This window comes from Chionomys nivalis, chromosome 10 (assembly GCF_950005125.1).
Source record: "Chionomys nivalis chromosome 10, mChiNiv1.1, whole genome shotgun sequence".
NCBI classification, from domain to species: Eukaryota; Metazoa; Chordata; class Mammalia; order Rodentia; family Cricetidae; genus Chionomys; species Chionomys nivalis.
The window spans coordinates 3,263,209-3,278,469 of NC_080095.1; the positions used below are offsets into that span (position 1 = coordinate 3,263,209).

At 38.7% G+C, this 15,261-nt stretch overlaps 1 protein-coding gene across 1 annotated transcript in view; it reads left to right on the forward strand.

The window, feature by feature from the left end:
* Itgb8 (integrin subunit beta 8) overlaps window positions 1-15,261 on the forward strand; it is a 90,720-nt gene that overhangs the window by 53,035 nt on the left and 22,424 nt on the right. The window contains exons 5-7 of the mRNA XM_057782887.1: window positions 485-650; window positions 1,036-1,194; window positions 9,680-9,775. Of these exons, the coding sequence (XP_057638870.1) occupies window positions 485-650; window positions 1,036-1,194; window positions 9,680-9,775 (421 nt within the window). The remainder of the gene's footprint in view (window positions 1-484; window positions 651-1,035; window positions 1,195-9,679; window positions 9,776-15,261) is intronic.

Sequence of the window (15,261 nt, forward strand, 5' to 3'; positions counted from 1 at the left end):
TACACTTTACTGCTCACTAATAATTCCACAACAAGCATCATTTTCAAAATTAGTGTGGTATCTTTTTAGAAATAAAAAAATTAAAATGTTATTTCAGCTGAATTTACAAACGATCTTCCTGGATGTGTTTCTCATCTGCTCCAGGGCCAACTGTGACAGGAAATTACTACAAATCCTTAAGTTCCTTTCAAAAATTCAGGGTTTATTAGCATACCGAAGTGCTTCATTGTCCTGTAATTATGAAACACATGAATCTTCTTTATTTTTGAATATCAAATTTACAGTTCTATTTTCTGCTCACAAACATGTTTCACCAATATTGAACTCCTTAACCTTAAAAAAATTTTTATGTTGTAAAAATTTCTCTACACCTCCAAGAAAATCCTCTTCCTTTTATATAGCAGCATAATCAGACTGTGAGTAGCACTTTGAAAAATTTAAGGAAGCACAGAAAATTAGATTTTGCACTTTTTTACCCACACAGTGACTACAATTTAGATTGCATGCCTCCCCATGGGTACATCCATGTGCTGTCCCTGACAGAAAACATCACTGAATTTGAAAAAGCAGTCCACAGACAAAAGATCTCTGGAAACATAGATACTCCGGAAGGAGGTTTCGATGCCATGCTTCAAGCTGCTGTCTGTGAGGTAAGAAGTTTTGCATGCTGAAATGTAGCAGAAGCTATAAGAGTTTTATGTTCTCGTTGGTTCATGAAGTAGAAACAGCGTGGACAAATACATTTTTTTAAATCTCATTTCCCATCACTATTAGGATTCATTTTGGTATATGCTTGGGTAGAGGGGGCCAAGCAGGAGATGTTCTCTGCTTCTACAAACCTCAAGAAAAAGCCGGAAAGAGCCTGTTATCCCATTCCCATCATGTTATCTGGTTTATTCTTCATCTAGTGAGGGAGTAAAAGGTAAACAAATACATGGGCATGCTATTTTAGAGCCTTACTAATGTTTGTCAGCTGGCAAGAGCACAGTGAGATCCATGTCATTGTACAAGGTCTAATTACATGTTTATTTTAAGAGTCATATTGGATGGCGAAAAGAAGCTAAAAGATTGCTGCTGGTGATGACAGACCAGACATCACATCTTGCTCTTGATAGCAAATTGGCAGGCATAGTGGTGCCAAATGACGGAAACTGCCATCTGAAAAACAATGTCTACGTCAAATCGACAACCATGGTAATGTAGCAACAGCTTCTTCCTAGCTATGTTGACTCCTTGGGCTAAAATCCAACTTTAAATTGCCAATTCAGACATTCTAGTTCCAGGAAGTTACCTGATATAGATCTAGAACCAAGACGGACCAAGATATAGAACCAAGACAGACCAGGGATCAAAACCTATAGAGCAGTAGAGTATAATTACTGCTCAAGAAAGTTGATGACTAAAAAATATTTCCATTGTCTAGTTGCTCAGGAATGGTAGAATTTTTGAAATAAGGTGATACAAGAGCTTATTTTCATGTGATTCAAAGACCTTGAAAAGAAAGAAAAACATGTCTTTGTTTTGTAAAAATAAGCTAGTTCTTTGATGTTAGTATCTATAAATAGAATAAGAAGTGTTAAAAACAGAATTGGTCTAAGGAATCTTCAGAAAACAGTACTAAATAGGCTAAACAAAGGTCATGGGGGAAGCGTAAACAAGCAGGCTTTGTGTACTCACCCCACTCATCCTCCCTCCACAGCGCATCTTTGTGTAGGACTGTTCCTTAGGCGAAGCCTGTCGGAATTGCTTCCTAGAGGTTACCGTTGTATTTGAATCATGTATTTAAATACAAACTGTTATTACCACATCTTCCGAGGCATTAGCTAATTGTAGATATTTTAAAAAGTGAACAACAAAGTATCATTTGTGTCTGATATTGACAGCTATTTACTTTCAAATATTTTGAACAAAACTGGCAAATTTCTCATTGCCTAGTACCACATAAATTACACATGGTGCTTGAAAGTCCAGCATTCATGAGGTGGGAACAAGATGATCAGAAATTCAATGTTATCCTCAGCTATACAGCAAGTTCAAGACCAACCTGGGCACATTAGACTCGGTTTCAAATAATATAATAAAATGAAATAATAAACTATAATAAATAAATTCAGTCTTCAGCACATTTGAAATTCAGGCTTTGGGTGTCTTTCTCTTTGCTAATCCTATCCCATGCAGCTCTATTCACTTCTAGTTACTCATTTCTTGTCTAGCTTTCTTTCTACTTGGCTTCATTTAATCTAGGGTAGAGGTCTCATGTGCTCCTTGGAAATGGAAGAGGAGACAGAAGGAGCTACTCTATTTTGAGACAGAGCGAAGTTTTTTAAAGGAGAAATGAGAATGGTATGATTCCGAAGTCTTGTTATTCTTTTGAAGTCTTGCCAAGTAACTGACATCATCTCTTCATTAGTAAACTTGAAAGGATGCTGAGGATGACTCTTTGAGCAAAATAAAATGCTGTCACAATATTAGACTTAGGTTATATTTTTAAAAACTTGTAGGGATAAATTATAATTTTGGATATAATTTTTAAAGGATTATAAGCCCCAATTGAGTTGTTGTGATATGGGGGAAACAGGTAATTCATCATGCCCTTCTTTTGTGTTCCTGGCCATTATTCAAGTTGTGTAGAGGAATGATGTTTATACATGTCATTCCTGTGACTTACCAAAGAGAAGTGCATTTGATAACAATTCATTGACTGAAAACCTTTGCAAACACTTTGCACACAGCATGGAATTTGTCATTACAACAAGTCTGTATAATAGTAACCATTATTGTCTTTTTACTAGCAAAGTTAGAAAAGCTAAATTAAATCTGTATGGGTTAAGTCTTCATGGCTGGAAGCTACTAAAGTAAAGGACTGTGGATCTGGGACCCACTGCATTTCAATCTGTATTCCTGACCACCTTGTCAATGTATCTCAACCAAAAAGCAAAGAAATAGGGAAATGGTTTTCTTGGTGTTTACACTGTGGTCTTCACCTATAGAATAAACCTAGATACCTTCGTTTAATCTGAACGAAGATTTAAAAAAAGATTTAGGTAATTTCTCTCTAGGCTGTTGGCACTGATGGTACACTATTAAGTAAATGTACTTTCTAATGTTTTTCCCCATTACACTAAATGCCATAATAAAACTTGAGTACTAACCTAGTATTTCCATCTGCCAACAATAAAGTCAACTTAAAGTATGCCATTCTCTCCAAAAGGACAGAGGTTCATACATTGTTGATAATGGAAGAGATAATTAATACTTAAGGCATAGAAGTCCATTCTGTTTCCCCACCCAGCTTTTCCAAATTACTGGACCTCATTCAGAGCCTTCCCAATCATCCCACCCTTTGCGAGGGCCAAGCATTATACAAAGGTCTTCCAGCAAAATGAGAGCAGACCAAGGAGCGCATATGTGGAGACACCGAGTGAACCTGGCCAATGGGAAGTTCAGGTGCTGGTGTAACTCTCAGCCCTGAACACACAAATGCAAATAAATTCAGTAGTGTCTCCTGTGCGTACTTGATGTTCCACGCTCTGCACAGTTTTCATGCGCCCTGTCACTAGCCAGTGATTCTTCACTTCCACATGCCTCCTCGGAACTTTCTCCCACTGGTTCCAGCAGCCGTTCCTCTTGCTGATGCACAGCAGGAGAGTAGCCGCTGACTGTGTCAGAATATTAGACGGCTGATGTAGAACTGCTGACGGCCATTCACGTTTACTGCAGACTTACACTTCTCTTCCTAAAAGTATAGTCAACTCTGTTCTTCATCTCACTCAACTTTGCTTAATACATATTGCACTTTTAGTCTGCTATCTGTGAAGCTTTCTGCTGTTCAGGAAGTACATTTAAGGTTGTTTTATAATTGCCAATGAGGAAAACAAGGGTAAGAACATACTTGATTATTTTAATTCCATAGCTTAGCTACATGAGTTACCAGAATTTTATGAATTACTGATGTGGGAGGTGATGTATGCTGTGAATATGTTATACTGCCTTTGGTTAATTAAAAAGTTGCTTCTGTCAATGGCTTAACAAAATATAGCCAGGCTTGAAGACACAGACGCACCAGAACCTTGCCAGTAAGTCACAGCCACGTGGTGATATACAGATAATAGAAATGGGTTAATTTAAAATGTAAGAGCTTGCTAGAAATATGGTAGGTCATTGGCCAAGCAGTGTTGTAATTAACACAGTTTCTGTGTGAATATTTCAGGTCAAGGCAGCCAGGAATGAACAAACAGCCTCCAACAACAAATTACTACATTTACTTCAGTGCTCTTTTTTTATTTAAATAGATTTTCTCTAGCAGTTTCAAAGTCGACAAAGATATTTATTGACATCAGACAATTCCACTTAAGCACTGACTTGTAATCTTTCAGTAAAGACATTTGTTAATTATTTTTTCTGCTCTTGATTAAGAATTGGGCTCTTCAATGTCAGAAGGTGTGAAGCGTCCTTTCACTCACCATTGTGTGTCCTGAATGCACTCATAAAAACACTTATTCTTTAGCACTCTTAAATACTTCTAGAAGGCTGGGAGCCTGTGTGTAGTTTTAACAAATATTGTTGCATCTTGGGTTTTTTTTTTAAATTAACAAAACACTTGGTAGCAGTTGACTATACTATTTGCTTGAAACTGCAAGCATGCTGAGAATACATCTGCAGTTATTTGATGAAACCTAATTTGAATGTTCTACATGTTCTCAGAAAAGTATCCAGGAAATAATCTCTGCAAATAATACCTAACCGAACTTACTCTTAATCGAAAGCAAATGCCGCATGCAGAAATCACCTACCCCTGGTTCTCTTTCTGTAGAACCTCTGGAAAGGAATTCAACTAATGTATAAAATCTCTGCTCAAGAATGTTTCAATTTCATTTACAATTTTATGAAACAAACTATATTGTTTAAATTAAATATTGGGTTAAAATATCTAAGCATGAACACGTCTGCTTCCATTCTCTTTGGAAAGCTTACAAAGATTGTGGGTGCTTGCCCTTCTTCACCAAGTAGAGCTTAGTGACTACAGTCTACACCATCCACACCATCCGGGGCAGAGGAGACAGACTCAAGCACCCCAGGAGCCAGAGAAACGGGATTAGTGAGTGAGGCAGACCCACCAAAGCACAGGGGGAGCATGTCCACAGTTGGCTGATAGCAGTCCTTTATTTAAAATGTCTTTAACTAAGTAGTCCTTTTGTGCATGACCCTTTACTTTTTGGAAGCACAACCTCACAGCCCAGAACTAGGACTAATGCTTTTCTTCTCTTGGGTAAATAAGGTCACAGTTAGAAACTGAACATAATCCCACTCTACTCCAAGGAAGATCCTGCAGTAGATGCCAGTCAGTGAGGGGCATCAAGACCTAGGCGACTTCTCACATTGGCATGGGCTTAGTAATTACAGGATCCTGAAGAAAACCTTCTTTTTCAGTAGTCCATTTATGTGAAAGGGTATCAATGTAATTCTCAGAAATATTAACTAGTGCTTCTATATGCCTTAATCACATAGAAACGGGACCCCAGATAGCATAAAATTGTTTCCTGGTCACATGGTGTGCTAAACACCATTCCCTCTCTATGACATCTATCTGAGATAATCAGCTTGTAAAGAGGTAGGATTTGATTTGAATCACAGTTTGGAAAGTTGTGGTCCATGAAGCTCTGTTCCCATTGCATTGCGACTGTGGAGATAAAGCAAAAGAGGGAAAGAGGCCAGGGGCCAAGAGTCTCCTCCCAGGGCGTGCCCCAGTGGCCTGAATACTTCCAATAACCCCCACCAGTCAATTGTTCCACTGTCACCCCCTAGATTCACAATGCGTGGACCAGGCTTGCCCTGTGCGGGCTGCTGAGGTCCATTAAAGGTCCACACTGAGTGCAGAGTTGGGAGTGTAGCCCCAGCACCATTGCTCTGTCCAGACCATCAGTCCTGGATTCTTTTTGGGATATTTCACTTTTAAGAGAACATTTCCATGCCGAAGACATTTTTGCTATCATGGCAGGGGAAAGGAGTGTCACCCTTTAGAGGGTAGTCAGACAGTATGCTCACATCTTCTATTGCATAGGACACTCTGTACAGGCTATATTGCACAATCTTATATCCAGCCCCAAATGTTGGCAGTCCCACTGCTGTCCAACCTGCCCTAGGCCATTACTAGGATCTACCAAGTTCTTCAAAGCCAGGCTGTTGAGACAGAAACAGACAAACATGTCTTTCAAGTTTTTATCCAAGTACATTTTCACTATCACCCTGTTTCTGCTTCGTTCCTCTCAAACATAAACTCACTAAAAAATAAAGTTTTCAATATCTTATTAAAGTTCTAAATACTACAAACTCTAACTTATCATAACCTCTTAATTTTACTTAGAAGAAACTTGTTAGCAGTTTCTTTGTCCCCCTCAATGTGCATATTTTTATAATTCAACTGTACTTCCTGAATAGTAATCTTTGACTGAAAGTGTTCCCATCAACCTCTCTTCTCTCCTGACCTTTATAAATCACTTCCCACAAACTGAATCACTTAGTGGTGCTCCTGGCATGTTCCTTCCCTTCTCCCCTTTGCCTCTGAACTGCATCTTATCTCCATTAATTATTTTCAGAGTTTAGAGAAGCAATATAATAATGGGTTAGTAGGAGGGAGGAGGGATATGTGCTAGAGCTGAGGAGTCATGACATCACCAAGACAGGGCATCTGGCTAGAGAGGGAGTGCATTCTCCTCCTAGCAGGAAAATGAACATAGAAGATAAAATGCTCAAAAGATAGTGTGTTTCATGGAGGAGAGGTAAGAAAGCTTCAGAAATGGCCATTAATCCACAGTCACTTGTCAACAGTGGTTTATTTAAACATGTGTTAGAAATTTATAATCTAAAAAAAAAAAATCTGCCTCAAGGTACTTGGGATTTTTCTTTTAAAATGGATTTCTCTCTAGAGGCAAAAAATGTTCTTTTAAACATAGGAGTCCGATGCAAGTTCTCAGTGATCGTCTAACCAGCTAGAGTGAATGTTCTAGACTTGAATTTTGTTTAATTTTGGCTAACATGACTTCCTCTTTGTAGACGAGAAAATTTTCAAAGGCTCTTAAAGTGGCTCATATTTTCGACTGTTCTTTAAATATTGACTTTGTGTGGATTAAGTATAAGCTGGTTAAAAACATATGGGCTATTTTTTTTTCTTATTTTAAATGAAATGTTTTAAAAGTAAGAAGAGTGAGTGCTTGGCAAGCTGTTACTATTTTTGTGAAAGAAAAATATTTTAAAAGTAACTGTTGCTATTAAAATAATATTCCCAATGTATCTGGGTTTTCTTTACTTCTTACTTACTCCCTGTAACTTAACTGGTATTACACAAACTGCCACAAATCTATTTTAAGGTCATGTATTTTATTTAAGGAACAAGAATTGGAATTTGGCTTGAAGAATTTATACTTAGGGAATAGTTTCTTATTACTTCAAAATTACATTCCTAAAAATTGCTCTGGGCAGAATGTTTTACATGCAAACTCATGTATTAATACTTTTCAGGCGTTTTCATGAATTGGGCTCATATCACATTTAATGCAAATAATAAATACAAATGAGACAAAGTTTTGCTGTGCTGTCTCCTGCAGGTTGAGCCCAGGCCCTCATATGCATATGCTCTTACCCTGAGCACACCTACTGCCTAGCAGAATTTTTAAAAACAAGGTTGTATCTGTCCAGATGCATAAATTTAAAATGCAGGCTGCAGAACATTGGCTGTAAATAAGGCTAGTTAATTCAGGTTTTTTACTAGATTCACATACTTTTCATATTACAGAGAAGTTAACCAAGTGAGATAAGCACTGTTAGGTGAAACTTTGTATGGTGATTTGAAGGAAAATGGCCTGCAAAAGGAATGACACTATTAGGAGGTGTGGCCTTGTTGTAGTAGGGTGGTTTTGGTGGAAGAAGTGTGTCACTGTGGAAATGGGCTTTGAGGTCTCACATATGCTCAAACTATGCCCAGTGTGACAGCCCACTTCCTTTTGCCTGCAAGTCAAAATGTAGGACACTCAGCTACTTCTACAGCACCAGTGTCTGCCTGGATGCCATGTCACACCATGATAATGGACTAAACCTTTGAAAATGTTAGTCACCCCAATTGAATGTTTTTCCTTTATTAGAGTTGCTGTAGTCAAGGTGTCTCTTCACAGATATAAAAACCCTAATTAAGACACTTGATAAACTATAGAACAACTTGATCTTGACCAACAAGAAGCTGGGTAGGCTCAGTCACACAACCCTTTTACTCCTACAATTAGGCACCAATGAATAGTCAGAAGCCACAACAAGTAGAGTCTGACATCATCCCTCTCAGGATGTTTAATTATGATTCTGTTGCTTGAAACCATCAATTTAACTCCTAGATGAACGTTTATGGAAAGAAATAACCCCAGCACTGCGCCTTACTATGTAACAGTGAATAGCAGCTTTTGTAGCTGTCAACCAGGAGGATGAGGTGGGAGGGCATTGCTGAGAATTGAAGCCAGGATCTTTTGTGCTCTAGGCAAGAACCCAACCACTGCATTGCATTCTCATCCTTGCACTAAACTGTATTTCCTTTTCTAACTCATCCCTACCTTTCTGGTTTTTTTCTTGTTCTTTCTTTCTTTCTTTCTTTCTTTCTTTCTTTCTTTCTTTCTTTCTTTCTTTCTTTTTTCTGGTTTTTCAAAACAGGGTTTCTCTGTAGCTTTGGAGCCTGTCCTAGAACTCTCTGTAGACCAGGCTGGTCTCGAACTCACAGAGATCTGCCTGCCTCTGCCTCCCGAATGCTGGGATTAAAGGAGTGTGCCACCACTGCCCAGCATTCCTAGCTTTCTAACAACCACCACACGCAAAAAAGCTACATTTAGCTTTTCACATTCTATTTGCCAAGGTAAAATGGTTCCTAGTATATTGTACAACCAAAAAAAAGCATAACAATAAATTAAAAAGTCATTAATGTTCATTGTACATAAGAAGTAAAAGTAGAAATCCTGCAGTGCTATTAGCTTTGAATCCCTATAGAATACATCTTTCTAATTTAATGTTCTATTGTCATTTTTCTAATTATCCAGCAACTCTAGAAGGTGGATCTCATGCATATGTTAGTGGATAGAACCGAGAGCTTCTGTTATCCAAGTGAAAGCCACGTGGTTTTCAACATCAAAAGAGTTTATATATTTTATGTCACAAGTCAAATCAAATGTTTTCATGCACACACATACATACACAAATGTGTGCATACACGTATATGTGCATACACAATGGATCTATATAAAGAAATATATATTTTTATTGCTTTGCACTTCAAAACTTTCTGAGTTTTACCTCAGAATTCCCTGCCGCTTGCATGTCTCTACTTGTGAGTATTGTACTCTTTCAGCTACATCATTTTCCTTTCAACATTAACTTAACAAGGTTCTGATTTTCAATTTATTCTGTGAATTTGACCATCTTTACTTTTTTTAAGTTGTAGACTTTGATGGAGCTTTGCTTGCAAGACACCCTGACTTCATGAATATTGGTGTTGCATTTACAAAGAGTTTAAATGTTCCTTGATTGACATAAGCAAGAACATATGCTGTTGTTATTCTAAGTCACTTGCTTTCTCTGTACTAAAAGTCTAGAGATGTGAGAGGCTTTGTTGCTGAACTTCACTCCCTTGTTTCATTGTCCATTACAGGAACATCCGTCACTGGGCCAACTTTCTGAAAAGTTAATAGACAACAACATAAATGTCATTTTTGCAGTTCAAGGAAAGCAGTTTCATTGGTACAAGGTATGTTCATGCCTGCAACATCAAAGTTAAAATGTTTGGGTTGGTGGTTGTAGTGAGGCAGTTTTTAGAAGCAGGGATGGAGGTTCTGGAATTCCGATACACTCTGTAAATTTAATAATGTCTCGAAGTAAACTTTATAATATCTTATCTTAGCATTCAGGGGTAAATTCCATCTAAGTCTGTGACACTATAGGACCATGACATGTGGGCATTGAAAACTGTATGTAAACTGTACTCAAGACACAAGGACATGGCCAGACGACTAAGCTGGTACTGAGTGTAACAATAACGGAAAACCTCCATCACATGAGAAGTATTTCATTCCCCAACTCTGTCCCTTTCATGGCTGAAGTCCTGTTTGCACCATGGCTCATAGCCACATCTTTAAAACAGGCTAAGACTACAGGACACCAACTGTCCCCTTTTTATAATTTTTTTGGAGAACTTGATACATAATCACTGTATTTATATCATTTCTTCCCCCTCTCTTTCCCTCTTCAACACTCCTCCTCAAATTAATAGTATTTTATTATTGCTAAATATATACATGTATATTGAAAATGCTTCCATTCATGCTGTTGTGTATCATCATTATACAGATCTTGCTGAGGCAGTCAGACAGTTGAGATTTCATTGGTGAAGCTTCACAGTCATACCTAGCATGATTGAAGCAGGCATCCTGGTCCCCCTTCCTTGTAATCTCTTTGTCCCTTCTTCCATGACTTTCCAGAGGAGCCATGGGTGAAGGAATTGTATTTAGTTGTACTGATTTTTCAACAGCACCTAGTTTTGGGCTAGATGATGAAGCAAAGAACCAGCAGAAGCCATGGAAGTGGCTAAGCTAGGTAATAGCTTGTACATAACAATTATCTCTGTGATTCCCAGAGCCCTTCGGTGCATGTGAGACTCACAAGCAAATCAAACATTGTACGGCAATACTAATCTGGAGTGCCACATGGCTTCCCAAAGATAAATGGGCTGTACCTGTAGCACTACTTTTCTTTCCCAGTCTTCTTAGGGTGGCTCTTCCAACACATTCTGTTACTTGTTTCCATGAGACCATTATGCCTCACTCAGTTGTCCTCTCCTCACTCAGCCTTCATCTCCTTCACAAGTTTTGCTTTTTTCTTCTGTTCTCTATTCTAAACCTCTTGCAGTGTCCCATTTGCTTTGCCTTTATTTATTTACCTATTTATTTATTTATTTATTTTCAACCTTTGAGTGGCCACATTTTCTTTTGACTTTAAAAAAAATGCTGAAACTCATTTCCATCTTCCACAAAGTTTGTGTTTCCGTCACTAGTTAACCTAATTCATAATGACGATGCCACCGCCTGATAATCCAGCTTTATGTGTATTGCTAGTTCTCTTTGAAATTTATGATGAGACTTTAATACCTCGATTCCCCAAATGTATATACACACCATGAAATCACCTTTTAACATCATAGCAAATCAAAATCCACAAGAGTTGTTTTTGGCCCAAGCTGAATGGTGCAAACCACAAACAGCTTCTGTTTGCTGAATCCCTATCAACTTTCAGACTTGGAGCGTAGAGACAGCCATTCTTGCAGTTCTCTTAGCTACACCGAACAAGCACGGCATTGTGAACATGCTCATTTCAAGAAGAGCAAACATTTAGAGAGGTTAAAAACTTGCCTGCTTTTCTAAAGAGGCAAATCCTGGGCTTTTAACCTTTAACAGCTGACCTTTAATTTCTATGCAGTCTTTTGTGGTTTTTTGCCTCATGTATCTCTACTGTTGATTGTTTCGTCGTGTGTTACTGGTTACTGACACCAGGGTTTCCCTCTCTTTGTAAACATGTCATTGACTGATAAGATACAAAATCAAATTTCTGATCAACTGAATTGTGTGCACAGTAAGAATTACTGTGCTCTCCAACTCCGATGAGCCCTGTGCAGAGTTCCAAGTACCCCTACTGTTGGTATTCTGACAGGTGCCATTTTTAATTAGTTCTTCTTTAAGGAAACACATAACAATCCTAGCTCCCACTCCTTACACCTTCCCCCCAACCCCACCCCCATCCACTCCTCAGAGAGGGTTAAAGCTTCTCATGGGAAGTTAACAAAGTCTAACACATTGCTTTGAGGCAGGACCAAGGCTCTCCACACTTTATCTAGGCTGAGCAAGGTATCCCTCCAGGGACAATGGGTTCCAAAAAGTAGGTACAAGCAGTAGGAATAAATCCTGGTATCACTGTCAGTGGCCCCACAGACTGCACCAACCATACAACAGTCACCACATTCCATAGCTTGATCCTATGCTGGTTTCCCCATTGTTGGGCCTGAGTGGGTGAGCTTCCATTAACTCCAGTAAGATGTTTCAATGGCAGTTCCCATCATGGTCTTGACCCCTTTGCTCTTATTATCACTCTTCTCTTTCTTCAAGTGGACTTGGGGAGCTTAGCCCTGTGTTCTGCTGTGGATCTCTGCATTTGCTTCCATCAGTTGCTGGATGAAGGTTCTATGATAACAATTAAGGTAGTCATCAATCTGTCTACAGGGCAAGGCCAGTTCATGCACAGTCTCCATAATTGCCTAGGGTTCATCCTTGTGGATTTCTGGGAATTTCTCTGGTGCTAGGTTTCTTGTTAGCCCCATAATGGCTCAGTCAAGTTACTTTTTCCTTGTTCTCCCTCTCTGTCATTTCCCCTTCTCAACCATCCTGTTTCATTAAGTTATCTCCCCTCCTCTTCTTCTCCCTTCCTCCTTTCCTTCTGCCCTCCTTTATCCCCTGACTCTCAGAATTCTAATTTTCTCAGGAGATCTTGTCTATTTCCCCTTCCCATGGGGGAATCGATGTATGTTTCTCTTAGGGTTGTCCTTGTTACCTAGCTTCTCTGGGGTTGTGGACTATAGGCTTGTTACCCTTTGCTTTACATCTAATATTCACTTATGAGTGAGTACACACCATGTTCTCTTTTCTGGGTCTGGGTGACCTCACTCAGGATGTTTTTCTCTAGTTCCATCCATTCACATGTAAATGTCAAGATATCATTGTTTTTTACCACTGAGTAGTCCTCTATTGTGTAAATTTTCTACAATTTCTTTATCCATTTTTCTGTTGAGGGGATCTAGGTTGTTTCCAGGTTCTGGCTCTTACGAATAATGCTGCTATGAACATAGTTGAGCAAATGTCTTTGTGGAATGATTGAGGATCATTTGGGTATATGCCCAAGAGTGGTATTGCTGGGTTTGAGGTAGGTTGATTCCCAGTTTTCTGAGAAACCACCATAACTGATATCCAAGTTTACACTCCCACCAGCAATGGAAGAGTGTTCCCCTTACTCCACATCTTCTCCAGCATAAGCTATCCTAGGTGGTTTTGATCTTAGCCATTGTGACTGGTATAGAATAGTATCCCAGAGTCATTTTGATTTGCATTTCCCTGATGGCTAAGGATGTTGTACATTTCCCTAAGTGTCTTTTTTGACAAGAATTTGAAATTCTTGTGCTAAGAATTCTCTGTTTAGACTCTGTACCCCATTTTTCATTGGATTATTTATATTTTGATGTCTAGTTTCTTGAGCTCATTACATATTTTGGAGATCAGTCATCTGTCTGATGTGGGGTTAGTGAAGATCTTTTCCCATTCTGTAGGCTGCTGTTTTGTTTTGTTTACTGTGTCTTTTGCTTTATAGAAGCCTCTCAGTTTCAAGAGGTCTCATTTATTTATTATTGCTCTCAGTGTCTGTGCTACTGGGGTTATCTTCAGGAAGTGGTCTCCTGTGCCTATGCACCAAAGGCTAATTCCCACTGTTTTTTCTATGAGGGTAAGTGTGACTGGATTTATATTGAGGTCTTTGACCCATTTGGACTTGAGATTTGTGCATGCGGAGAGATATGGATCTATTTTCATTTTTCTATATGCTGACATCCAGTTATGCCAGGTTCAGTTTTTAAGATACTTTCTTTTTTTTCATTGTATAATTTTAGTTTCTTTGTCAAAAATCAGGTGTTCATAGGTGTGTGGATTAATATCTGGGTCTTCTATTTGATTCCATTGGTCTGTCTGTCTGTTCTTATGTCAACACCAAGCAGTTTTCATTACTGTAGCTCTATAAAGCTTGATGTCAGGGCTGGTAATGCCTCCAGAAGTCCCTTTATTGTACAGGATTGTTTTGGCTATCCTGGACTTTCTGTTTTTCCATATGAAGTTGAATATTGTTATTTTGAGGTCTGTAAAGAATTGTGTTGGGATTTTGATGGGGATTGTATTGAATATGTAGATTGCATTTGGTAGGATTGCCATTTTATTATGTTGATCCTACCTATCTGATGGAGGAAAGTCATTGGTTAAATAATAAAGAAACTGCCTAGGCCCATTTGATAGGCAACCCTTAGGTGGGTGGAGTAAACAGAAGAGAATGCTGGGAGAAAGAAGCCGAGTCAGGAGTCGCCATGATTCTCCCACTCCAGACAGACGCAGGTTAAGATCCTCTCTGGTAAGCCAGCTCGTGGGGCTACACAGAATATTAGAAATGGGTTAGATCAATATGTAAGAGCTAGCCAATAAGAGGCTGGAACTAATGGGCTAGGCAGTGTTCAAAAGAATACAGTTTCCGTGTAATTATTTCGGGGCATAAGCTAAGCCATGCGGGCGGCCGGGTGCCGGGGACGCAGCCCTGCCGCTCATATTACAACACCTATCCAAGAGCATGGGAGATCTTTCCATTTTATGATCTTCTTCAGTTTCTTTCTTCAAAGACTTAAAGTTCTTGTCATATAGATCTTTTGGTGCAGGAAGTCCTTCTGTATATATGTTGTTTATGTCACTTAATGAATAAAGTTGCTTTCAGCTAACGGCTTAGCAAAGTAAAGCCATGCAGAACAAAGATGTAGAGAAAGAGTAGGTGGAGTCGGGGAGATGCCATGGAGTTGGGGAGACGCCATGTAGATGTTGCTGAAGGAAACAGACACCCACGAACTTTACCGGTAAACCACAAGCCTCATGGTAAAATATAAAATAATGGAAACGGGTTAATTTAATATATAAGAGCTAGCTAGCAATATGCTTAAGCTATTGGCCATGCCGTGTTTAAAATAATATAGTTTCTGTGCAATTATTTTATGTCTGGGCAATCAGGAACATATGAACAGGCCCCGACTACAGTCTTTCACTCCTTTGGCTAGTGTTACCCCAAGATATTTGATGTTATTGTTAATGGTGATGGTTCTCCAATTTCTTTCTCAGTCAGTTTATCATATATATATATATATGATATATGTATATAGGAAGGCTATTGATTTTTTTTTAGTTGAATTTTTATCCTGCCACATTACTGAAGGTGTTTATCTTCCCTGTAAGGAGTTCCCTGAAAGAATTTTTGGGGTCACTTATGTATAACATAATATCATCTGCAAATAGTCAAAGTTTGGTTTTTCCTTTCTGATTTGTATCCCTTTGGTCTCCTTTTGTAGTCTTATTGCTGTAGTTAGAACTTTGAGTACTATGTGGAATAGGTATG